Raw genomic sequence first — 26,437 nt, 5'->3', positions numbered from 1 at the left:
AATGTGCCAATGTTCCTTCTAAAATTCTACAAATGTTTAGACAGTAGGAATTCATTCACTTCCTTTTCATTGGCTTCTATTTTTGAATAGTAATCTGTTAAGATGTTATTGGTCTATGCTATGAAATGCTAAGTTTAGTAGCACATTAAAATCACCTGGAAGAACTTTAAAAAATACAAGTCAGGTCCAGAAAGACAAAGGACGCATGTTCTCTCTCATACATGAGAGCCAGCTCTAATTTATAAATGTGTAAGTAAACACGTGGTATTGTATTCAACTGAACACAAATGTATGGATCGAAGTATGGTATTTGCAGGGAGAATTCAAATGGTGTAATTTCTTAGAGAAAAGATTTCATAGTCCCACAAAATGAATATAGGACACTGGCACTTGAAAGGTATAGGGGAAGGCCGAGGAGAGCAGAATAGACAAATGAAGACAGGATGCGTGGTACGCAGTAAATAATAGTCTATGCATATCCTATGAAACTAGGAAAATTGAGAAGGATTGGGAGGGATGGGAGAGAATAATGAAAGGTATGACATCCATCAAGATGCATGTACTTACGAACGGATGTGTTGAATGATAACGCCTTTGTACAACTACTTGAAGAATAGAATTAAAAATACATATCCCTGAGTACCAATCCAAGAATTTCAAGTATAAATGGTTTCTGGTGGTTTTACTTCTGGTAGCAAAAATAATCTTTACAACTGATTAAAGTTTTCAGATCTGATCAAGATTACTCCTGGAAGTTAATATATCTGTGCATACTTAATTCATCTAATTCTAGAAATTAATATATCTGTGCATACTTAATTAGTCTAATTTGGGATATTTGAGAGGGAGGAGGATCTCCTTTTTTTTCTTTATAATCAGAGCTCAATTCCTCACCAATTCTGAATCACTATCTTCCATTCAAATGAAGCTGACGTTCTTAATTACATTCTTGATGCCTGACAACAGTGGGTATAGAAAGCAATGCATGCAAGCATCTTTTCCTTCGTTTCTTTAGAGTCTGGCCTGCAGGAACACCTCATCCTCACTTGAGAGTTAATTGGACTGGGCAGGGAGCTCCATTCAGCTGACTGGCCTTTTCAAGCAGTTCCACCCAATGAGACTCCACACAAAGCATTTAGACAGGTGTCTTTCCACTAGGGATCAAATTGAAGCTACTGTGTTCAAATGGGTGGTGCAGGAGGAGGGATCTCCTATATTGTCATAGCTTAAGTGTTACATATAACAATTTAATTCACATCATCTGTTATGAACATTTGGACATCTAAAATCAACCCAGGATTCTGAAAATATCCATTCACCCTTGCAATTGAGTCTTCTCTGGATATAGAAGGCTTTTCACGTTTAGCAAACAGACAAATGAAAATGAGTGAAACATCATCATACAGAACAATAATCAAATAACACTTGTTGTGATGATATCCATTGGTTTGTCAGTGTGTTTCTTCTACTCTTCTCTTTTTACTCATAGTTAGTTATAGAAGTTTTCTGTACTATCTTTGCAGTTTTTCTGTAAATCTGAGACTGTCCAAAACACAAAAAGGGTAAGAAAAGACATGTACCTCATCACCAAGCATATGACAACAACTATTCAATGATGTCACACTGGATTTGTTTTCCCATAGGAAAAAATTTCTGCTTTTCAAGCCATTCTTTACATGATCTAGCATCTGGTTCTTCCTCCATTTGAGATGTTTCTGGGTTTTCCTGAGCAAACATGATCTCACATTTATTCATGTTGATTATAGGCTTCTCCAAAAAATAGGCCCCTTTATCTTCTCTACATTCTCTTCATATCCTAAGACCCACCAATATGTCACCTCCTTCCTAGTAACACCACAATGGTGCTTTCCTTATCCACGGTGCTCGGTAACTTTCTCCCTTTGAATGCTCATGGTATTTGCATATTGTTGCTATTTTATCATACCCTGCTGCGGTTTTTCTCATCAGCTTAATTTATTACATGGCAAGAAGAAGCCATGTCTCAGCATTCTAAAAATCTAGAGAAAAAAGCAGACACAGAAGGGGCATACTACACATTGCTTAAAGAGAGTTGGTTCCAAAGGGATTGACTTTTTTCTCCAACCAGTTTTGGTCTTTCCAGTGTTCACTTATCTTCTTGAACCTCCTCTATGTTAGAGAGTTTCCATTCTTCCGCCTGTTACCGAATTCCTGTATGTGTCAAGTTGTCATTATAGCAGCTACTCATCTCTTTTTCAGCCTCAGCATTACTTACGTGGAAGGAGGCACTCTTGATTATATTTCCTTGTGCTAAGACCCATTTAGTTTGTCAGAATTCATGGTTCAAGTCTTTTGTCAGGATTCTCTATAGGTCACTTGGCTCATTCACTTGTGAGCAGTGTGAATGTCTGGTTTTCTGAGTCCTAATACTACGCTGAACACCCCTACTCTGTGCTGGAAACACACCACTTCTATTACAACCTTGAGCCTGTGTTCACATCTTTTACTGTAATTTTTCTACGTTTCAATATTCTCATTTTTACAATAAAAGTGGTAATATTGAGCAAGATACGTTGTACTCATAAGCTGATGTGTTGAATTATAACTCTTGTCCAGCTGTTTAAAGATAGTAGATACAATTTAACATTTTTCATTTCATCTCGTTGTTGCAATGGGAGACAACAATGCTTAATAAGAAATGTGCTCATTACCTTGCAACCCCTCTGTACATTATTTTCACTATTAAAAAAAACAAAAAAAATTTCATTTCAACGGTATAATTGTTTTCTCATTTATTTATTTATTTATTTAGTCTTGGGACTTAAACTCTGGGCCTGGGCACTGTCCCTGAGCTTTTTAGCTCAAAGTGAGTGCTCTACTGCTTGAGCCACAGCACCACTCTGGATTTTCTGGTGGTTAATTGGAGATAAGAGTCTCATGGACTTTCCTGCCCCTGCTGGCTTTGAAACAAAATCCTTGGATCTCAGCCTGCTGACCAGCTAGAATTACAGGCATGAGCCATCGGTGCCTAGCTCCCCTATTTTTCTTCACATTTCCTAGACACAAATGTTAAGTAAAACCTCTCAACTTAGCATTTTATAATTTGGCAAATGAAAGATTAACGTGTGTGTGTGTGTGTGTGTGTGTGTGTGTGAGAGAGAGAGAGAGAGAGAGAGAGAGAGAGAGAGAGAGAGAGAGTACACATATCACATCTTCATAATACAGGGAAAAGCCGAGCGATGGAAAACATAAAAATCCCTCTCAAGTTCCAGAACAAGAAATAAAATGTGGATATTTATTAAAAAAAATAGTAGACTTTTCTGGCTTAGCACTATTTTAGGACCTGGAAAGTTTTGGGGTCTGCTCCCATTGGAGTCCTAACTCTGAGAATGGAAATTGGGAGTTCCCAAAGTCAGCATTGTTTAGAGTCATGCTCCTTCAACTATCCCGCAGCACAAGGGCTGTCTGTTAAACCATTGATTGCAGAAGCATCATAACGTAATGGTAATTTGAACCCACTGGTAATTGAGGCTATTTCGCAAGGGAGTACGCTTTAAAGGGTGCAGTTTCTTTTGTTTTATATTAATCACTCTTAATCTACCTATACAAAGGAAGCCACAGTTAATGCAAATATAAAATGGAGAAGTGTATTATTTGTGTGGTTTGAGTTACTCTACTCCTTATCCTTTTTCCTCCTATACCATTTCTACATATTATTTACTCTATCTGCAAGTTAAAAGTTATTATATACTTTGCTTGCCCATGTGTAAGAAAATATTCCTCTCCAATGTATCTTGTGTATTTGTTATATTATGTTCCAGCATAAGCACAATAGACAAGGCAAATATCACAAGTTCTTTCTACATACTGTTTCAGTCCAATAACATGGATCCAGTTGTTTGTGGCATGCAAAGTATTATTAGGAAAGTGATCTTCCTACTCAAAAGAATAGAAGAGAGCTCAATGTCCACTTTCTCTTTTCCACTAGAGAAAAGAGCAGAGAACACAGATACAACAACATAATCTCCAGATTTCTAGCTATTCTATGTAAGATTATACCAGCTGTGCTTTGGCAATACATACCATAGTTCAACTTCCAGAAATCTGACAAAATACCAAGAGAGTCCACAAAGTCTGGGTGAAGCTTATTGTCTTTGAAGAAAGATTAGTTAGCAGGGACTTACACATGTCTCAAAAGTATAGACCAAACCAAAATTGACCGAAGCATTCTAGTTCAGACTCAGGGAGACAAGATAAGGTTTAGAAAAATAAAACACAACCTTCATTTTTTTGTCATACAGTAGAAAGTGTTTATTTGATTGTGGAGAATGGTGCCCATTTCTCTTTTTTTCCCCCCACCTTTCTGATTATTTTCCAGTCCATGAGAAATAGTGGTACTTCATGAGGACATTTGTAAATACAAGCAGTGTAGCCCTTCAGCTTTTGCTGTAGACCAACAAACAGTAGAAATGTTGAGATTATATACCATCAATTAGATTTGATACAGATGTATTATATGAAACACTATTCAGAAACTGGTCAATAGATTCATCAATAGATTTGTTTTGTGATATGGGGAATTGAATCCAAGGCTTCACATACTAAGCAATTAATTGTTCTAGTACCTCAGCCATGCCACAGCCCTTTTGCTTGCATTTTGTTTTTGAGATAGGATCTTGATAACTGTACTAGGGATGGCCTCAAACTCAGTCCTCTGGCTTCACTTCCTGAATACCTCCAGAATGAGGGCATGCACTGCCACAGCTAGTAACATTTACTTGTTTATTTTGATTATCTTTAAGTACTTGTACAGAGGAATTGCCATTTAACAAAGCAGGTATCCATACCATACACTTGATCAATGTCACCTCTTTGAACAGTCTCACCCAACCCATCCCTTCCCTCAATCTCCTTAACTTTTTAGAACATAGATCGAATTTTTGACTGCATTCTCTTATTCTTCTCTTCATTCCTCTATCTTTTTCCCCTTTCCCCTTGACTCCACCCCTTTCAAGTAACCACAATTTGGTGTTTATTTTGTTGAAATTTGACTTTGCTTTCCTATGGAATTATGTTGAGTTCTCCTTTGAATCTACCATATTTTAATCAATAGTGAATAAGTTTTATTTACTTATGAGTTTATATGTTAAATTTAGCTTTACATATAAAAAAAACATTTGGGGCTGGGAAGGTGGCTCAGTGGTAGAGCGCTTGCCTTGCATGCATGAAGCCCTGCATTCGATTCCTCAGTACCACATAAGAAAAAAGAATAAAGCCGGAAGTGGCACTGTGGCTCAAGTGGTAGAGCACTAGCCTTGAGCTGAAGAGCTGAGGGACACCGCGCAGGCCCAGAGTTCAGGCCCTACGACCGGACCCCGCCCCAAAAAATAAATAAATAAAAAATAAATAAAAGAACATTCATCCTTTGTCTCTCTATAACACATTTTTTTCAAGTCTTTGTATTTCTTTACAAATGGCACAATACCAAATTTTCTTCATCCATTCATACATTGGGGGACATCTAGGTGGATTCTGTGTCTTGGCTATGGTAAATAGTGCTGTATTTTAGGTACAGAAATTTTGAGAACCAGATTTAAGTTCAGTAACAAAGACATTGCAAATTGTTTCTTTAAGTATGCATCCCACTTACTGTACAAATGGCAATAGCTTCATTTTAATTGAGCCCCAAAACCCAGTTATAAAGCTGTAGGAGAAAATTGCAATCATTATTTTCTGAAATAATTGGGAAAAAATTAGGAAAATTAGGTTTTCAATGATCAAGATAAAAACTATGATTTCACTGTCATCAATTTGAATTGCCAACACAGCAAAAATTGCAATGCAGTTATCCTCTCAAATGAGAGAGTTTTAGTCCTTAACTTTTTTTTTATTGTGAAAATACCATACAGAGGGGTTTCAATTACATGGGCAAGAAAATGAGTACATTTCTTATCAAGCATTATTGCCTCCTCCTTTGTTTCCCCTTAGTTCTTAACTTTTTTGGTTTATTTTAACTGTGTGAATTCCCTCACATTTCCAAAAATGTGAGGGAATCGCATGTAACATAAAAAGACATGAAATTCTTTTGCAGTCAAGGGGAAAAGCTCAATATCATGAATAGGCAAATATTTCAAATTACAACTATAATTTCTTGCTTATCAAAATTGAAGGATTTAAATAAAACCTTTAGCAATACTTGCTAGAATATTTATTGCTGCGTTGGCTGTCAGTAACACTCTGACTTTGTGATGAAAGTTAGCTTTTATACTGTACCTTTTGATCTAGAATTTCTACTTAGTAGACCTGTTTCAAGAAATAATCCTAAAGCTAGCATTTATATACAGTGAAAAATCATAATATAGTAAATTTTCAATATTAGAAAGTGGCTAAATTAATTGTGGTACATTTACTTGAAGAGATTTATTGTAGACAAGTGATGTATTCATAATGCTTGTTAAGACATGGAAGGATGTTGTTATAATACTTTTGTGTGTGTCAGCTCTGGAGTTTGCACTCAGTGTCTGGGTGCTAATTTGCTTAAGGCTAGTTACCACTTGAACCACTGCTTCACATCTTGTATTTTGGTGCTAAAGTGGAGATAAGAATCTTCTGGACTTTCCTACCTGGACTGGCTTTGAATTGGGCTCCTTACATCTCAGCCTCCTGAGTAGATTACAGGCATCAGTAGTACTGAGCCATTAGAACTAAGCATTCATGATATATTTTTGTAATCATTAAAGGGGAAAAACAGGTTACAAAATTACATTTATAGCACATGTGTAACACTATTAGGAATCCTGTGTACAGAAACTGTCCTGGAAATACATACATTGAAAATTTGTGGAGGGGAAGGGAAAAAAATTGGTGGTGGGGGGGGAGTGAGAAGGGGGTGAGGGGGGGAATGGGAAGAGATGGGAAGAGGAAACAAAGGAGGAGGCAACAATGCTTGATAAGAAATGTACTCATTACCTTGCTCATGTAATTGTAACCTCTCTGTATGGTATTTTCACAATAAAAAAAACATCCAGAGTGAAATGATTAGAGATATAGCCATACCTAGCGAGATATAGAGTACCTGGTTATCATATTCTAAATCTTGAGTTAAAACACCAGTAACATCAATCTTTTGTCAAAATACAAAAATACATGTTTTAAAAAAAGAAAATTTATCTTTAAATCATGTTTAAAGGTAAAGTTTCCTAATTTTCATGTTTAAGTGGTGAACATACATTTTATATTTAAAAGTCAATGTTTATTAATTTGGTTCTTAGCATGCAAGGTAAGTTCTTGGTAATAAGATTTTATCTATATTTATTTTTAAAAGGTTTAAAATATTCATTGTTGAAGACTCCAGAGAGCAATAACTGGAGAAGCAGCAAGAAAGCACTAGAAGATTAGAATGCTCATCATAATGCTTTCAGCTTTGTATCATAGATAACATGAATAATCCTCAGAATCTGTTAATAAACAATGGATAACTGACTGGTTTGATTGAAAGTACAATTAAGAAAAAGGCTTAGTTTAGTGGAAATCTGTTGAATTGCCTGGACAGCCATTACTCTTTCTATGTATGTACTTAGGAGTTGTTTTGTGGCACTGAATTCTCTACCACTTTTGCCCATATTGTCTGGAACTACCCTTTGTCTTTATGTTGATATTTAAGATTTAGACCAGAGAGGTTGTGTTTTGCTCAAACTATTGGGAATAATATGTTCCCTTCAGTATTGAGTCATTAAACCAATAGAATGTGAACTGAGTTTCTGGTGGCAATCTTTGCCTTCACATTGGAAAATTGTGATAATGAAACCAACACAAACATCCAGAGATAAAGAGATAAAAGTCTATTCCTGAATCTAGGATACCTTGAACTTCCAGTTACATGACTTAACAAATTCCTTTGTCCTCAACAATTTTGTTTTGTTTCCATTAAGCTAGTTTGAATTATGTGTGCCCAATAGTGCGTTACAATAGTAAGTTCTTAATTATCTGAAGATGTGTGCTTCTGGCATTTCTTTTCATAGGTCTGCCAACAGTTCTGATAATAATGGGGAGTAGTCCCTTTATGTAAAATTAATCAGTGTTCTATGCAAATAGCCTTAAGAGGACATTGCTAGTAATGTTAGGGCACACACTTTACATCTGGTTATGAATAACCTTTAACCCAGCTAATGTCTGAGTGCAACGAGATTGAAGGGGCTTTCCTCTGTGGCATACTGAATCATAGGACTAAAGATGCTGCTTTTTACAGTGAAGACTTCCTTATTCTTTCACTAAGCACTTCTCTCATGCTAACATTACATTCCCATTTTTACTCCTGTAGTTTGATCTTTAGTCATGGGTGTTTAACACAAAATGCTTTGCTGTCCTTCATCAGTACATGCAGCATGCTTACCAATGTAGTCTTTTAGAATACATTGGGTCACCTGACAGAGATCATAGTTTTGATCTCACTAATTCTTATGAAATTTGTCATTGTTTTTTTCCATAAAAAACCTCTCCTTTCCTTTCCTTTCTCTCCTTCTTTCCGTCCCCCTCCCCTCCCTTTCCCTCCCTTCCCTTCTTTTTCTTTCCATTCTTCTTTCTTTTACTTCCCTTTGGGCAGTGGTGTGGGCTTGGGCATGCTGGTAGGTGTCCCACCCACTTGAAACACGGCTTCAGCCCCTTTTGTTTCTGTTAGGTTTCAGGTAAGGTTGTGGAATATTCATTTGGATTGGCCTAGACAATGATCTTCCTGATTTCAGCCTTGTGAGTAGTGTAAGCCAGTATTCCCAGATTAATTTTTACATTTTTAAAGGTATTTTTTGATGTTTCATCAAGATTAAAGAAACACAAAAGATCAAGTGAGTCTCAAATCTTCCTTTTTATAAGCATAATTTTGTGGTAGAAAACAGATTATGTAACATTTACATACTGCTCATAAGGTCTTCTAAAGTCTATTGTGAACTAAGACTGTAATGTCTGTGAATTTCTCTCTTAATTGCTAAGATATTTAATTTTACTATAGTTCCTTTATTTATTTTATCTTCTGCAACTGTTTTTGTGTGTTCTCCAAGTACCTTTTTTTGGTTGGTCATGGGGCTTGAACTCTGGGCCTAGGTGATGCCCCTGAGCTCTTCAGCTCAAGCTAGTGTTCTACCACTCTGAGCCACAGCATCACTTACAATTTTCTGGTGGTTAGTCAGAGACAAGAGTCTCATGGATTTTCTTGTCCGGGCTGGCTTTGAGTCACTAACCTCAGATCTCAGCCTCCTGAGTAGCTAGGATTACAGGTGTGAGTCACCAGCTCTTGGCTTGCCACGTACGTTTTAATGTGATAAGATTTCTGATCTTTTTTTCCTCCCTGAATGATGCTTATGTACTAGCAGATAACAGGTAAGTATAAACCCTTAAACATTTGTTCAATGAATAAACTTTTTAGGTAGATCCCACAAACTAGACAACAAACATACAGACAAAATCAAAAATAAGAATATTGTTTTACTAGCAGACAGACCTAAGTGCAAATGTCTAAGTCTCTGTTTTTTGCCCCTGGGCAAGGGATGAATTGTGATTATCCCATTGCCCCTTATTGGAGTGTTGGGAGTATTCACTGAAATGCCTGATCATAGAAGCTGCCCAGAAAGTAAGAATTTTAATTCTCTATATCTATAATTAAACAATTAACATTTGAAAATATTTTTTCTCAATTAAACAATTAACATTTGAAAATATTTTTTCTCCTCCCCCTACTTCCATCATTGTCACTGATAACATTAAGCTCCCAGGGATTGAGACAGGAAAAATGGTGCTGAAGTCTCCATTGCCAGAGACATTAGTGTTTACAAAACCTAAACATGATGGTACTATATTGCACTATCAGGCTCTGCTGTCCAGGATATTGTTTGTAATGTAAAGTCATTAGGGGGAATGGAATGATTTTAATGAGATTTGGTTTTATAGACCGTAGTTGTCCTACAGAAAGAGATAACAATAGAAAAAAATACCGCCCCATGTGTAACAAAAAGAAAGCAATAAGAAAATTACATGCCAGCTCCTTCTTTATTATTTTACTTTTATGAGGTTGATGCACTCGGGGAAGTTCTTTGTGACTATTCTAGAGTATTGAACCCCAGTAGACAGAAAATCATAGGGAGTAGACACAATACACCTGTGAAGTTGTTGCTATAAACTGGAATGGCAAAACCACAATGCTCTGTGGGACAGACAACACCTAAATGCTTAGATGGGGAGATAAGCTCTGATAGATGTGATTACACATGCTTAAGTCCTCTGGTTTGCCAATGGCACCCAAGAAGGCATCACATCCTTGCATGGGGTGCATGCACAATTTATGTTTATACCTGCGGGCAAGGCAGGTTAATAGGGCCAAGAAGGAGGGGAGGCCGTGGGAGGGCATAATAACTGGGGAGACTTCATAGCATCAACCTGGGGGGAAAGGGAGGAGGACCGAGAAGGAGGGTGTTCCCTCTTGCTCCTGACTGTGTGTTAAGTGGCAGGAGAAATTTTGAAAGCTGCTGTGAGGAGGAGCTAGTGCCGGGATTTGGGGTGTTGTGGACCTCACTCTCCCCACTTGTAGGAAATCCTCTTTCCACTCAGAGGTAATTGGACTGCAAGAAGAAAGACTGTCCAGGGCATAGGAGGAAAGCAGGCCCGGTGCTCCTCCTCCCGTCGTTTATCACTGGCCTCCTGACTCTCTTCCAAAGCCAGCTCAGCTGGGCCAAGGTGGCCGCAGAAATCCTGACAAGTGCCAGCATCTGCCTAGCTGCCCTGTGCATCCCAGGGCCACCCCATTTTCTGGTCACCATCCCTGGCCATTGGGTCGCTTCTGATGGCTGTGGCCTACGCTGCCCCAGGGAGCATCTTCTGTAAGCAGCTCCTTTTCTATCTCCTGGTGAGTAACATCCAAAGGATTAGGGAATCAAGCAGGTCCCTACCCAAGTTCTCCCACCAGTTTGGGCTTGAAATGGAGAAGAGGTGGGGAAGGGAAAGCAGGTAGACTGGGAAAACAAGAGCAGATTTGAGGAAATCCAGGCCAGAGTTGAAAGGCTTGTGGACCAGGATGGGGAGGGTTTAGCTTATCCTCTGAGCAGCCAGGACAGTCTGGTGCAGCTTTGTGGGGGAATGATGCCATGTTCAGTCTTGCTGTGTTGTTTTTCTGAGGAATAGTGGAATCAATTCATTCCTTTGGCACTTGGCCCAGAAAGTTCTGAGGTTTTCTTTTGCTAGTAGGCATTAAATAAACTCATGCATGCAATGTGCATCATTCTGCTGAGCTGAAAGAAGAGAAAAAGGGTTCTCAGTAAAGATACTGATCAATTGAGAATTTTAAAATTTGCTTCCAGGAATAGCTATGATAAAAGGATAACTTAGTTTAAGTAAATGGTGTAACTCAAGGAAAAATAATAAAGCAAAATGTGACAGTCTTCGAAATTTCCATTTAATTGCTTTCCACTTGGATTCTTCTTACTTTGTAGATGTGAATAGCATGCTAGCTTTGGTTTGACGCGAAGAGAAGAGCTGTGAATTTCTACTTTTTTCTTTTCATTTTATCCAACTAGTTTTACACTATATTTTGATTGATTTGAAGGTTTTACTATGTGAGAAGGCACAAGTTCTCCTTATAAATGCAATTCAGACTTGATGGTCTACTTCTCATACTTCTCATTGAGAGAACCCAAGAGTTCATCTTGTATTAGTATTAGGTAAAATGGGGTCCAGTTTTCCTGAGAGATTCCATCCAGCTTTCTTTTGGTTTTGGTCTCTCCTATTTTCAGTATCTCTTGACTTTTTTTCTAAGCGCATTCATCCTTAACCCCATATTGACTAAAAGGGTTTGTGACCATGATTCCATGCAAATTACTTGACCATTGGTTTAACCTGAGGATTGGAAGAGAGGACTGAACACTGGAGCCTCCATTGGCTTTTCCTATCAAGGGAAATCGCTGAGGCAATGTCTTAGACCTTAGGACAGGAAGTAAAAAAAATGAAGATGGCAGCAGGTATGCAAATATGTCTTCTGACATATTCAGATGCATATATGCATACACAGGCATACATGTCTAAATGTATGTATAAGCATAGGCACTTGCAAGTGTGTGTGTGTGTATCTATCTATCTATCTATCTACATGTCCATATACATTCCTAACTCTAATGTGTTTTGTTCTATATTATAGCGTTAGAACACTACTAAGAGATGACTTTTTCCTCAAAAAGTTCTTGAGATAAAATTTAGTGCATTCTTTTTTATTTTATTTTATTTTTTGTCGGCCATGGGGCTTGGACTCTGGGCCTGGACACTGTCCCTCAGCTCTTCAGCTCAAGGTGAGCAGCACTCTACTGCTTGAGCCATAGTACCACTTTGGTTTTCTAGTGGTTTATTGGAGATAAGAGTCTCATGGAGTTTCCTGTCCAGGCTTGCTTTGAACAGTGATCCTCAGATCTCAGCCTCCTGAGTTGCTAGGATTACAGGCGTGTGCATTCTTCTGGCATTAGGAATGTAGATATTTAAGAAGTCAAATAAACAGGAGTATCTCATGTTTTAGTAAGTGGTTATTTAAATTAACATGGAGTATGAAATGTGACTTAAAATTCTAGTTTTTTACATTATCTGCCTAACAGATTTGTAAAATCATAATCTCATTAAGTAGGAAAATATAATCTATCCAACTGACTTGAGATGAAGAAAGTTCATATCAGTCATAAGAATGTTGATCCCTTCTTTTTCCTCTGTACAAATAATACTGTCCAATAATTCTAGAAATATGTCTTTAGAAAAACACTGATTATAAAATACAACTAGATGGTTCTGGAAAATCTCGTTATGATATGTTTTATATTTAAATGCTCAAAATGCAGCCATTTTTGCTAGGGAAGAGAAAGCAAATAAACAGTATCAAGAAAAGAAAATTGCATTTTGAACTCATAGAAATCTTTGAATTGGTGATTTATTTTTCAGATTGTGTTTTCTTTTGCATATCTGACCTTTTTAGAACAGTAGTTGTGGCTTGAATTTATTAAAATTTTTTATGTATTTAAGGCTAATTTTTATATTTTGAGCATTATTTCTGTTTAAGCTATCTATATGATCAGAGATAATTTAGACTTTGAAGTCTACAGAGATAATTTAGAAGTTATTAGAAAGCAATGAATATTGTGAGCATTATTTTTATAAGGTAATAAAATCCTCAAATATGTCTTACTTCATGAATTATATTTACCTTTAAATGCTAAAAATGATAATTTGAGAATTAGTACAAATACGTGATTATTGAATTGTACATAAGCACTAATTTCAGGCTAATCAGATCAGCATTTACAAATAGTCATAGAGAGAAAAAACAAGTTTTTATAGAGTCAGTGTGTTTTAACACAGTTTCTTGCAGTTATGATAAAATTTGATATCAATATGATAAAATTTTAAAGACTGTTTCTTTAAGTTTTCCTTTGTTACTAAATGACTATTTTTTCCACTTCTCTGCTGGTTACTTTAAAAATAAATATTTTTAAAAGTGGAGAATTAAAAGTTAAATTTATTTTCAAAATTAATATTTTGATAGAATTGTAATATGAAAATGTATGATCAAATGTAATTCCTCATTGTTTTTCTTTCTTTTGAGGTTCTGATATTACTTTGTGATGCTTGTCCAAAAATTTCTCTTCAAGTTCCTTCACATCTTCAGGCTGAAACACTTATAGGCAAAGGTGAGAAACTGTATTGAGAATTTGATAGTCATAACTTGCCACAATTAGCTTTAGGCTGATCTTATAAAATTTGAGGTAAAAGCTATATGAAAACCACTTTACATTAAAATTGGCCACACAATGAAAGACAGGCTATTTGTTTTCAGTAGTAGTTAAAAATAATTAAAATACTAAAGCAAGCCATATACTTTTCTTGCCAGAAAAAATTAGCAAATTATCTGAATTCAAATAGAGACAAGCACAAAAATTAGATGCATATTTCAATTCCTATCAACCAATCTGCTGCCTGAATTCTGGTGCCAACTTTCTTTACTTGATTAGGCATGAATTAAATGAGTCAAAATTTAAATGTTCTGAATAGAATTTGCACTTGAGGTTGATAAGAGTGAACAATTATTCACCAAGAATTTTTATGATCCATTTTAGAGGTTAGCTTGTGACTATCTTATAAAATTTGAATGGCACCTACTATCATCAGTGCATATTAAGCATTGAGTTTATTAAACCTCAAGAGGTTATGGAAAAATTATTTGCAATATTAATGAGATATGGCTAAGAACAGAGTAATTTTCTTACTTGCCATAATAGTTATAACTATCAAAGACTTTGCAAATGAGTCTGAAATCTCCTGACCTCATATAATTATAACATATGTGATATAAAACAAGAGTTCATTGATAAATCAACAATCTGTCATTAAAAACAACAGATTTCTTATATGTGCATGAATATCTACTTATTTATATTTTTCTATCCATCTATCGTTTCCAAAAGTTGAAAGCATTTTAAGTGGAAAAGAATTTAATACTCTTAATCTGCCAAATACCATTGCTTAACAACATAGTTCATTGAAGAGTTTCAGTGGTTTTCCCTTTAACTTGAATCCTAGTGGTAGCTGAAGCTGGCTGTCTCAAACCCACAATCATGGGGAAGACCATTTATACTAATTACATTTAAAAAATTTGAAATACAGTCTCTATTGAATCTGTATTACTTTGATAGTATTTTAAAGTCAAGCATTGCAAGCTGAGCACTAGATCTGTGCACAAATACGTGTGAATAATAGGTAAAGTGGAGGCAGACTAGTTCTAATGACAATGAGAAAACTGCATTTTTCAAATCATTTCATAGTGAAAGTCATGAGAATTACGACTCCACTCATTTATCTTGACCCTCAAGTTTTAGAGCATTAGTTGCTCAAATGTCCCAACACCCTCTCTGACTCCCACACCCACTCAAAGTCACCATTCCTGTAAGACATGCTTTATTCCTGTTTCTCCTGACAAACGGCTGTGACATTCTTTTTCTGCAGTGAATCTGGAGGAGTGTTTTAAGTCAGCCAGCCTAATCCTGTCTAGTGACCCAGCCTTCAGAATTCTAGAAGATGGCTCCATTTACACAACGCGTGACCTGCTTTTGTCTTCTGAAAGCAAGAGTTTTTCCATTTTACTCTCAGACAGTCAGTACCAGGAACAAAAAGAAATGGAAATAGTGTTGTCAACAAGGGAAAGAAAGGTAACAACAAGCAAAGATGCCAGTAGTCGAAAGTGCCATTGAACAATCATTTGCTTTTGTCTTTTCTGCTTACAATTTACACAGATGAAAACGAGTCTGTTGAGGTTGAAGACTAGCAGAGCTATTTACACAGCTGTTTAATAATGAATGACTTTCTCTAGCCAGGGAGCAAAGTCAGAACATCAAAGGTTTCAGATAGTGTTTTGAGGTGTGGCAGGAAGAATAGCCAACCTGCAGAACAAGAACAGGCCAGGGCTGGATCTCAAACTCTTAGAAAGTAAAGCAAGCTGGAGAGGGGGGTACTCCACCCTGTGTGGTCACTCCTAATTGACACAGTTTGAATTTCTCTTTGTAAAGCAAAAGAGGCTTTCTAGACCCTGATCCCATCTTTAATAGAAATTTTCCTGGGGGTCTCTGTCTTTAGAGAGTGGAGATATGCCTTCTAGCTATTCCATGGGTTTAATGTCTTAACTGCAGGTTTGGGTTTGTAGGCTTTATTTGGGTTTTAAAGAAAGATGGTAATTGGTCCTGAAAGTTCCAAAGATTCATATCTCACTTAAAGTAAACTCAGTATGACAATTTTGGTCTGATAAATAAAATAGCATATTAGTAAACAACCCAATTTCTCAGAAGGTTTCCAAACTTAATCCGTTCTGATTTCAAGAAATTCAATTCCCAGAAAATAAAATTGTATTTTTCCCCATTAAATCCAAATGGTGAAGAAGTTCCATATTACATAAAATAAAATGAACAAAGGCTATTCCATGTCTTTTCATAGGTATATAAATGTTTCCACTGTAGAACAAGTTTTTGATGATCCTATTTGTTAGTGAATGACTGTCTTAAGGAGGTCTATATCAACCAACTTAAGATGACATGTACCGTGATACCTGATACATTTCTAATAAATGATTAAATCAGGAAAGATGTGGTACTAGTAGATAAAATGTAGTGTGCTTGATGTATGTGTATTACAACTAAAAATAGAAATGTTTTAGAGATTTTTATAATGATACTAATAAATCATCTTATTTTCTGTACATTTATGCATTTGGGGAAAAATCCAGCTCTGAGTATGGTAATTAATACTGTATTTCATTGTTTCTTATCAAATGTAGTCTCCTAAAAAAAGGCATACCAAACAGTCAGCTGTCAAGCGCAGTAAGAGAAGATGGGCTCCTATTCCATGCTCATTGATGGAGAACTCACTAGGTCCATTTCCACAACATGTCCAGCAGGTATATTACATCTTATTTCATTCCATATGTGATCAAGTGTTTTGCGTGCTCAGACTTTCTACCTGAAAAATGAAAACAATATTGAATCAAATATTGGTAAACCAAGTGCCGGTGGCTCATGTCTGTAATCCTAGCTACAGGAAGCTGAGATCTGAGGATCTTGGTTCAAAGTCAGCCTAGGCAGGAAAGTCCGTGAGACTCTTATCTCCAATAAACACCAGAAAAACGGAAGTGGTACTGTGAAGAGTGCAGGGACAGCGCCCAAGCCAGAGTTCAAGCCCCATGACAAACAAAATTAAAAAAATATTATGTTGCTAGTATTCAGATACTCCAGTCACCTGAATTATGAACATATATGCCTGTCATCCTAGCACTCTGGATACTGAGCCAGGAGGATCATGAGTTCAAAACAAACCTGATACATTGTCTCAAAAGAGTTCTACATATTAAATATGAAGATGTTATGTTCTTTTCCTGAATTGTCATTTATTGTTGTAGATCCAATCTGATGCTGCACAGAATTACACCATCTTTTACTCCATAAGTGGACCAGGGGTAGACAAAGAGCCTTTAAATTTGTTCTACATAGAGAAAGACACTGGTGATATCTATTGTACACGAAGCATCGACCGTGAGCAGTATGACCAATTTATGGTAGGATTACTGAACTATTATTTGCTTGGAATGATATTTTTATGAATGGTTCATTCATATCTTCAGTGTTGCTTTTTTAATGTAAGAAATAAAGTATTTTAATATTTGAGATGTTATTAATACACAATGTAAATTTCATTTTTTAAAAATTGTTGCCATTGTTAAGACAATGGCAAGTAAAAGAAGAAGGGAACCAAAGGTAGAGGAAGCCACAGCAAATGAAATGACAGAATTTCAAAGGACAGATTTTGATCTATAGAGTTCTGGAGAAATGACCATGTATTTTATTGAGTTCAAAGTTCTCTATTGCCAGGCATGGCGGTACCTGAGTGTAATCTCAGCACTCTGGAGGTCTAGGCAGGGGGATAGAGATGTCTGTTTGGGCTGTAGACTGAGATTCTAAACAAATTCCCTGTAATAAAATACCTCAGCTGACCCACACCAAAAAACTACCTCACTTAGTCACAAGTGTGGCTTTATGTTTTTGCTCTGGTTATGTCCCTTGCATAATATATTGCTTCTTTTCTTCCCCTGAAGCCACCTCCCAGTTTCTTTCCTATCTCTTTCTCTGTTGTTCTTCAACAAGGAAATCCTGGAAGACGGTTTTGTCAATTTAGTAATTCAGCATAAATTTACCAATTCATTTTATTCTATCCCATTCTACTCAAAGACTAATTCTATTTCTTCTGAAAATTAATTTTTTGTTTGTTAGTTTTGAATTTCATGCCTCTCTTCAATGTTTTAATGTCTAATCTGAAGAATGAGAGAGATTCATAGTGGTACTTTGAGATGACATTGAATGATAATGCTTCTACTTTATTGTCTTGAATTGTAAGTGAGGGAGGGGGAAACGAGGTAAAGAAGAGATTCTTTGCTAAAAGCTTAAAGTAAACGTAATAGATAAATGGGAAATCTAGTCACCATTGTCTTAACTGGTACCTAACAGTGGATCAAGAGTTGGAGGCTACATAAAGCCAGCTCTTTGGATTGACAATGAGGAGGAGGAACTCAGTAGAGCTAGGTCCTCAAGGAAGATAAATTCCACAATAGAAAGATCTGCTTATTTAAAACATAGGTTTCTTTAAACAAACAAACAAACGGTAACAGTCACAAACCCTGAACAGAGTTTTTGACCCCAGTAAGAATGTGAAACATAAAGCCAGAGATAAATAAATTACAGAGAATCTTAAAGACCTTATAGCGCATAGAAAGACTAGGACCTCTTCAAGAATGTCCACCAAAGCACTGAATAAAGTAGTGTAAAATGTAAAATAATATAAAATTTTGACTTTATATATTTCACTGTTAAGTACAATAGTAGAATCCTCATGGCATAGTTTCCTTGTAATTTTATATTTCCTCTCAAACTCTCTAGATTAAACATTTTTCTCCTAATAATATGAAACTGTTACTGAAAAGAAATAGTTTATTCCAGATTTTATACTGGAAGTAAGCAAAGCTCTATTGTAACATTTTTTTAAAAATTTTTATTCCTCCTCCTCCTCCTCCTTCTCCCTCCTCTTCCTTCTTCCTCCTCCTCTTCTTCCTCCTCCTCCCTCTTGTCCCTCCTTCTTCTCCTCCCCTTCTCCTTCCTTCTCTCCTTCCCCCTCTCCCTTCCCCTTTCCCTCCCACTCCTCTCATTTTCTCCCTCTACCCCCTTCCTTTCCCCACTCCATCCTCTGTCCCCTGCCCTTCTCCTCCCCTTCCTCTCCATCCCCCTCCTTCTCCTCCTTCTTTTATTGGGATGGTACACAGGGCTTCACATATGTCACATACATGTTCTGCTAATGAGTTACACCTCCATCCCCATTGCAACCGTTTTCATCTTTCTATTCACACACAAATTAAATATTTGGTAGAGTGCAGAACGTTTTTCTTGCTTTGACAGCTTCTTTACAGGAAATTAAGATGCAACACTAAAAGTCACTCTATATGTCGCAATATACATTTTATTATCTAGTTGGTGAGAAGTCATCTGATAAGGTTTTGTTTTTCAACCTTTGGTTTTTCTTTGCTTCTAATTGTGGTCATTGCCAGAAGGAAGGGTAGATAGGCTATTTTGCTCTTTTAAACATTTTTTTAAGGTACAAGTGAATAAAACTGCTTGGAGGGCTGGGAAGGTGGCTCAGTGGTATAGCGCTTGCTTTGCATGCTCAAGGCCCTGGGTTCGATTCCTCAACACCACATACGCAAAAAGAAAAAAGCCAGAAGTGGCGCTGTGGCTCAAGTGGTAGAGCGCTAGCCTTGAGCTGAAGAGCTGAGGGACAGCGCCCAGGCCCAGAGTTCAGGCCCCCCCCCAAAAAAAAACTGCTTGGAATTTATGCTCAAAACTAGCTTTTGGACAAAATTGACTTTTAAGAAATATGCGTGCTTCCCTAATGCTCATTAACATGGGCAAGACAGAATTGGAATCAAGAAACACCACTTAGCAATTAGTAAAATGTATGAAGTGAAACACACTAACAAGATGTAAATATCATGTTATAAAATTACTAGCAGCAGGATACAAGAATTTTCTTTCAGAGAGGAGATTAACATGGAACTAATACCTCTTAATAATGTTTGTAGCATTAGAATTCACATTTTCAAATATCTTGGGTGCTTTACTTCTGTGTAAATGAGCACATATTCAGCTATCTATCATCTTTCTTTGATGCCTGGGAAAGGTTGCAACATCCAGTAGTCTGTTTGATTTACTTACAGGCTGTAAAGAATTGTGCTACATACCTCGAGTTTATCTAACCTTCAGTGAAATACAGTTGTTGTTACTGCATAAACTGTAAGATGTGTTAAAGATATACAAATGGTAGAGCAAGCAATGCACATGCTCCAGACATTTTGTTATGGAATTTTGACGGGATTTCTCAATTTGTTACTTTTACTTGATGCGTGTAATTAATTGTGATGGTTTAATAATAGATTATTGATTTGATTGCTGGGAATAGGTGCCATGAGTCCACATAAGGACTGTGCTCCTGTTCTCTCTTCCACTATGGTGTTTTTTTCATCTTGGCTTATGAATGTTTTGCTGGTCAAGTCATGCCATCATTGCAATTTGGGGATTTAGTCTTAAACAATTAAAATGACCCGATCTTCTAGGGATTCATACATGGCAGTTTATCCAATATATTTCAAACAGTAGTTATATAAGGAGGGAGCATTCTTCAATAGAACAAATTTTTCAAAAGAAAGAATCTGCAAAAACTATCTCTTTTGGAAAGATATGTCTAAGTCTGGTCCCTTTTTACCTATTCAACGGGAGCCTTATTATGGAGTACTGTCTATTTTCCTTTCTGGACACAAATCTATCGGTTATCTGTGTATATGTGCTGTTTGTTCACATTCTGAAACTGTTCAACTTTGGTGCTGCCCATTTTTCTTTTCTCTGCCTAGTCTGTACTAGCTTTCTCTCTTTAGAAGGCCCAACTGATGACCTAAATCACACATACAGCTCTGTGTTTCTCTGAAGAAAACAATTTCAATAAGTTACAACATAAAAAGGATAATATTCCTTAGACTCCAAAAGAATTTAAGGAAAAAATGATATTGTATTATCACATCCATGACATTTAAATTTCCTTCTTCTAGCCTGGCTAACAATATGACTAATACTATTCTTTATCATTCTTCTTATGTTGATGTTTCAACCCATTATTATTACTTTTCAAATATAAAATAACAGGGTTGAGAGTGTTACACTGTTGCCTTTCTTAATTTTTTGAAAATTTTGCTCTAATAACAGGAAAATATTATGTGTATAGTATAGACATGTGTGAATGGACTGTACTCTAATTTTCACCAGCCTTCCTAGTTTAGATCATCCTCTTTCTAATAATGGTTTCAATAATGGTATTTTTGGAGATACTTGTCTCATTACCAGTGAAAAATAAACAGCATATTATCTGAAACAAAACTGCTGTATCTGAGTCAGTAGCATATGAAATCATACTTACATTTATATTCAAATATCAAGATAGATTATTTCAGGTCTCAAGCAATCATTTCATGGAAAAAATGATTTTCATTTCTTCTGAACAGAAAAATGGGCAAAAACTCCTATAAAAGGTATAAGTGTAAAGAAAAGATGAATGACAGAGGTATAAAAATGGCACAGTCTCTAGAACCTGAAAATTGACTAGTGAGGCTAGTGAGAGAGAAAAAGAGTGAGTATCTAAGATTTTAATTTTGTAGTTCGTTGTAGAAATGGTTGTAGTTAAAAATCAGAACGAGTTCTGCTGAAGATCTAAGTTAATTCAGAACTCACTGAGAGCAATTTTAGCTTGCTTTGTCAGTGAAGAATTTAACTCAACTATTTATGGAACATTTACTTGACAAAACCAGGTAAATGTAAAAGCAATTCAATGGCATTTAAATGAAGAGAAGATCATGGCAGTTGGGGCCAAGATAAATTTTGAGACAGAATTTTTTTGGCGGGGTGTACATGTGTGTACTTAGTAACATTTACATGGAAAAGAAATGCATTTATTTCAAAATGAGAAAATATATGAAGATACGGCACCCAGAGATAGTTGTGGTAGGTACTTACTTGTACTTATAAATAGAACTGTGCTTTTTATAAATTACAAAAAATTGTTATGGGTGTAATTGGACATGGTCTCTATGAACTCAAGCTAATAGAACAGCATGCTGTTAGTTCAAAGAACTCTAAGGGTTCATAGTATTTGGAGTTCACAAGTCTTAGTGGGAGAATGACAAGAAATAGTTCCTGAAGGGGTCTGAAGCCATATGGTGGACATGTGTGATGATGTGTGACATCTCTCTAGTGTGTCATTTCTCACAGGCAACTTGCTGGATAATTTTCAATGGTGCGTTATGCGCTGCTGCTGGGCTTCTTTTTGTGCACAGCTGGGCTTTTGAGAGCAAGCTCTTTTTGCTTTTCTTCCTTTCAGGTCTATGGCTATGCCACAACTGCTGATGGCTACGCTCCAGACTACCCTCTCCCCTTGTTGTTCAAAGTTGAAGATGATAATGATAATGCCCCTTACTTTGAAAACAAAGTGACTGTGTTCAGTGTTCCTGAAAACTGCCGGACTGGTACGTTCACATTTTATAGTAGTCTAAGATTATTCAGTATTAACTACATATCATAATTAAAATGTTTAATTATACCATTACAGGCTTTATGGTATTTTGGATTATACTCATTTTTCCTATTAGAAATTGAAATCATACGATAAGCTTATTGAGGGTGAAATGGCTCTGAGCATATTGTCTTAAAAGAGAAAAAGGAAAATTCTATAGGTTTCCCCTCTGATTTCATAACGTCACAATTCCGGCAATATTTATTTGACTCAGTTCTCTGTAAGGTTTGTTGTTGTTGAAGTGGAGTTTAATTTACATGCATATGCTTAGAAATTGTGTAGTGGACTGAAAAGTTGCTTGTTTTTCCAGTTAGAATAATGTTGTTGCTCAGTACAGCAGGGAGGAGGCAAGATTTCATAGAGAATATGATGAAGGAGTAATTAATGGGCTAATACCCAGCAAAATGAGATGCTATTCATTCATCCATCTGCTGTTCGTAAGTTATCATGTATCTAAGGGTATCATAAATAGGCTACATGAATGCAAAATTCAAATCTCCCTTCTAAGAGTGACAAGAAAATTACAGCTCAGGAGGCAGACAAAAATATTTTATGACACCAACAAATATACTTTTGTAATATTTGAAATTCAGAGTTCAACCTTTGTAGGCTATAAATGCACAATGACAGTTTTTGTTACTATATTATAATATCATTATCACTTTTTATACTGTTATTAAACAACTGTTGGATAATAGTTATCATTTTTGGCCTAAGCTTATATCAAGTGTCTAGTATGATAGAAAATTTAGGAAAGCTCTAGATTTTCACTTCAGTTGGATTTTGCATTTGTACTTTATATAGAGAAATTTCTAAATGTTTGCATTTTCAAAGAAATACTAGTCACAACCTCCTGATTTTATATGATCATATGATCGTACACTTTTTAGAAATACAACTCTTGTACTGATTATTTACTACATATATTCAGAAATGGAGAATATTACCATATATATTCAGAGGCTATTAAATAATACATAGCGTTCCTAAAGGCTTACATTCATCCTTAATGGATCTGAATGTGTGACAGAGAAGAGTTTATATTGTTTATTTTTGCCTGTGTAGCTCTGTGAATGGATGTAGTTATAAACCAACATACAGTTGGAATCTTTATAAAGTTTCAATATATTTTTAAGGACATAGAAATGTAGCAGGACATAAAAATGTCAATCAGATTTATAACAACATATTCATTGCTTTTCTTGGCATAGCTCCAAAACAAGTTGAAAAATAAAATGTTTCCTCTTTGACTCTATATCAAAGCCAATATTTTATATGAAACCAAAACTGTTACTAGGTTTAGAAACAATCATAATAAGACTGTTTAGTTTGTGTTTTAAATTTCCAGCTAATGTTCATTTTTATTATCCATTGTGTTTCCATGTAAGAACGCATGAGACCATTCCAATCAGTGGATCACTAAAATGGAATTCCTCATGCTCTCATACTTGGCCTATGAGGCTTGTTTAAATGATCATTAGACAGGTATACAATGTTTACTTCCTATGTATGTTAGCAATTACTTGCCTATATTGATAATCCGTATATTTACTGAAGTATTAAAATATGAAATCTTTGTTATCCTATGCAAAGTTGTGGATTCATTCATTAATTAACATTATTATGCTGAGATAACAAAGAGACAAATTTCCACTCAAAAACAATCTCTGAATTGGAGAAGTCTAAGTGAAAGAATTTGAGAATTACTATTACCAAAAGTAGGAGGGAGCCTGTTCATCTATCCTATATAGAATATGAATAGTATGACAACGAATTAAAGTTCCAAGGAAGGGGAACTTGGAGATGTTTTATATACTATTTATATACTCCTTGGATTATCAAGACAATTCATCTCCTCTTTGATTTAGGCTCTCATTCTGTAAACCATGTGGCCTCAAACTCTCAATCCTCCTGACCTTGACTTTCAAGTGCTAACATTAATGTGTGCACCATCATGTTTGACTTAAAACTCTTGTTTTTGTTCCTTTTGGAACAATTCACTCCAGCAATACTTTGATTTTGTTTTTGCTTAGAATTCAATTATATCATGATTTTAATTTTTTTTGACACTTGGGACTTATCTAAACAGGAACTTCAGTAGCACAAGTGACAGCCATCGACAATGATGAACCTGGAACTCTCCATACTCGTCTGAAATTTAAAATCCTACAGCAAATCCCAGATCAGCCAAAGCATTTCTCTATACATCCAGATACAGGTGTGATCACTACCACCACACCTCTACTGGACAGAGAGGTAATGCACCGATTCATTTCTCAGTCATTAAATTCAATTTAAACATGATTAATTGCCAAGGCAAGTTACAATGCAATACAATGGCCTCCTCTCTATTTTTCTGCAGGCTGTGGTTAGCACTTCTCTGGAGATGTCTTTTGCCCTGGTAGAAATATTAAGGAATATTTGTGGTAGCAGGCAAAGCCTTCTTGCCTATGTTTGACCTGACCTGATATTTTGATGATAAGCTCCTCTAGATATATTTTATCTTTGCTTAAAAGATAAAAAGTTAATTTTAGCAGGATGCTGGTGGCTCACACCTTTAATCCTAGCTACTCAGGAGGCTGGGATCTAAGAATAACGGTTCAAAGCCAGCTTGGGCAGGAAACTTGTGAGACTCTCATCTCCAATAAACCTTTAGAAAGCCAGAAGTGGCGCTGTGGCTTGAGTGGTAGAGTGCTCGCCTTGAGCTGAAGAGCACAGGGACAGTGCCCAGCCGCCATGACCAACCAAAAAAAAAAAAAAAATTACATATATTGGAGTTGAATAAAACTTTTTTTTTTTCTGGTCATGGGGCTTGAACTCTGGGCCTGGGTGCTGTCCCTCAGCTCTTCAGCTCAAGGCTAGCGCTCTATCACTTAAGCCACAGCGCCACTTCCAGATTTTTTCTGCTTATGTGGTGCTGAGGAATTGAACCCAGGGCCTTATACACACAAGGAAAGCACTCTACCACTAAGCTACCTTCCCAGCCCCTATATGTAATTTTTGTGTGAATGTGTGAGCCAGTCCTGGAGCTTGAAATCAGGGCATAGGCATTGCCCCTAGGCCTTTTTTACTCAAGCCTAGTGCTTTACCACTTGAACCACAGCTCAATTTCTGACATTTTGGGGGGTTAGTTGGAGCTGCAAGTCTTACAAACTTTACCTGCTAGGTCTGGGTTCAAACTGTGATCCTCAGATCTCAGGCTTCTGAGTAACTAGGATTGCAGGCAGGTATAAGCCACTAGCACCCAAAAGTTACATTTTTTAATTGATAAACTTAATCTTCCTGGTTCAGCAGCAAATTGAATAAAAAGCAAACACAGTTACCATACACCTCTTCTATTGCCAATGCCCGCTCTGCAACAGCGTATTTGCTACAACCAATGAAACTATTTGGACATGTTATGATCATAGTCCATAGCTTTAGCTTCCGTCTTGAGCTAAACAGTCTGCTATTTGGACAAATGCATAGTGGTATATATTCATCATTATAGTATTGTGTAGAGAAGTTTCACTGTCCTAAAACTCCTTTGTGCTCCTGCTGTTCATCTGCTCCTGGCCCTTAGCTCCTGGAAACCACGAATCTTTCATAATCTCCATAGTTTCACCTTCTCAGACTGTCATAAAGCTGAGATTCCATAATACTGGTTTTTCCCAAAATGACTACTTTCTCCTAGCAATTTGCATTTCAATTTCTTCTATGTCTTTTCATAGCTTGATAGCTCCTTTCTTTTTAGCCTAAAATAATATTCCATTGCCCAAATGCATCAATTTATCCATTTATCAGCTAAACATACCAATTTATTTATCCATATATCAAATGAAGAACATCATTGTTTCACTTAAATGTTGGCAATTATTAACATGGTTATTTTACATTTTGAAATGCTGTATTAGACCTATTTCCACCGTATTGGTTAGCCATTGTCTTTGTACTGTATCAATATTTATAGTGTTTTTATTTAAAAATATTTAGGGCTGGGTGTGTAATATTATATATAGGGTGTATAATTATATATAATATATAATATGTATTATATGATAATTTATTATCTGACTTTAAACATATATATATATATATATGTATATATGTGTGTGTGTGTGTGTAGCTTATTTGTAACTGGGTGCTGGTGGCTCACACCTGTAATCCTAGCTACTCAGGAAGCCAAAATCTGAGGATGATGTCTCAAAGCCAGTCCTGGCAAGAAAGTCCGTGAAACTCTTATCTCCAATAACCACTAGAAAACCTG

General features: G+C 36.2%; 1 protein-coding gene across 1 annotated transcript in view; it reads left to right on the top strand.

Moving 5' to 3' along the window:
- The first annotated feature begins 10,756 nt into the window (after nucleotides 1–10,756).
- The window catches only part of Dsc1 (desmocollin 1), a 29,286-nt gene continuing 13,605 nt past the window's right edge, over nucleotides 10,757–26,437 (top strand). The window contains exons 1-7 of the mRNA XM_042675191.1: nucleotides 10,757–10,870; nucleotides 13,598–13,682; nucleotides 14,995–15,197; nucleotides 16,316–16,435; nucleotides 16,934–17,089; nucleotides 22,000–22,144; nucleotides 24,281–24,447. Coding sequence (XP_042531125.1) covers nucleotides 10,808–10,870; nucleotides 13,598–13,682; nucleotides 14,995–15,197; nucleotides 16,316–16,435; nucleotides 16,934–17,089; nucleotides 22,000–22,144; nucleotides 24,281–24,447 — 939 coding nt within the window. The 5' untranslated portion in view covers nucleotides 10,757–10,807. The remainder of the gene's footprint in view (nucleotides 10,871–13,597; nucleotides 13,683–14,994; nucleotides 15,198–16,315; nucleotides 16,436–16,933; nucleotides 17,090–21,999; nucleotides 22,145–24,280; nucleotides 24,448–26,437) is intronic.

The sequence above is a fragment of the Dipodomys spectabilis genome, unplaced genomic scaffold, assembly GCF_019054845.1.
Source record: "Dipodomys spectabilis isolate Male_0828 unplaced genomic scaffold, ASM1905484v1 ptg000024l, whole genome shotgun sequence".
Taxonomy (NCBI): domain Eukaryota; kingdom Metazoa; phylum Chordata; class Mammalia; order Rodentia; family Heteromyidae; genus Dipodomys; species Dipodomys spectabilis.
The sequence above is the reverse complement of the archived record's forward strand: the minus strand, read 5'-3'. Positions and strand labels throughout refer to the sequence as shown.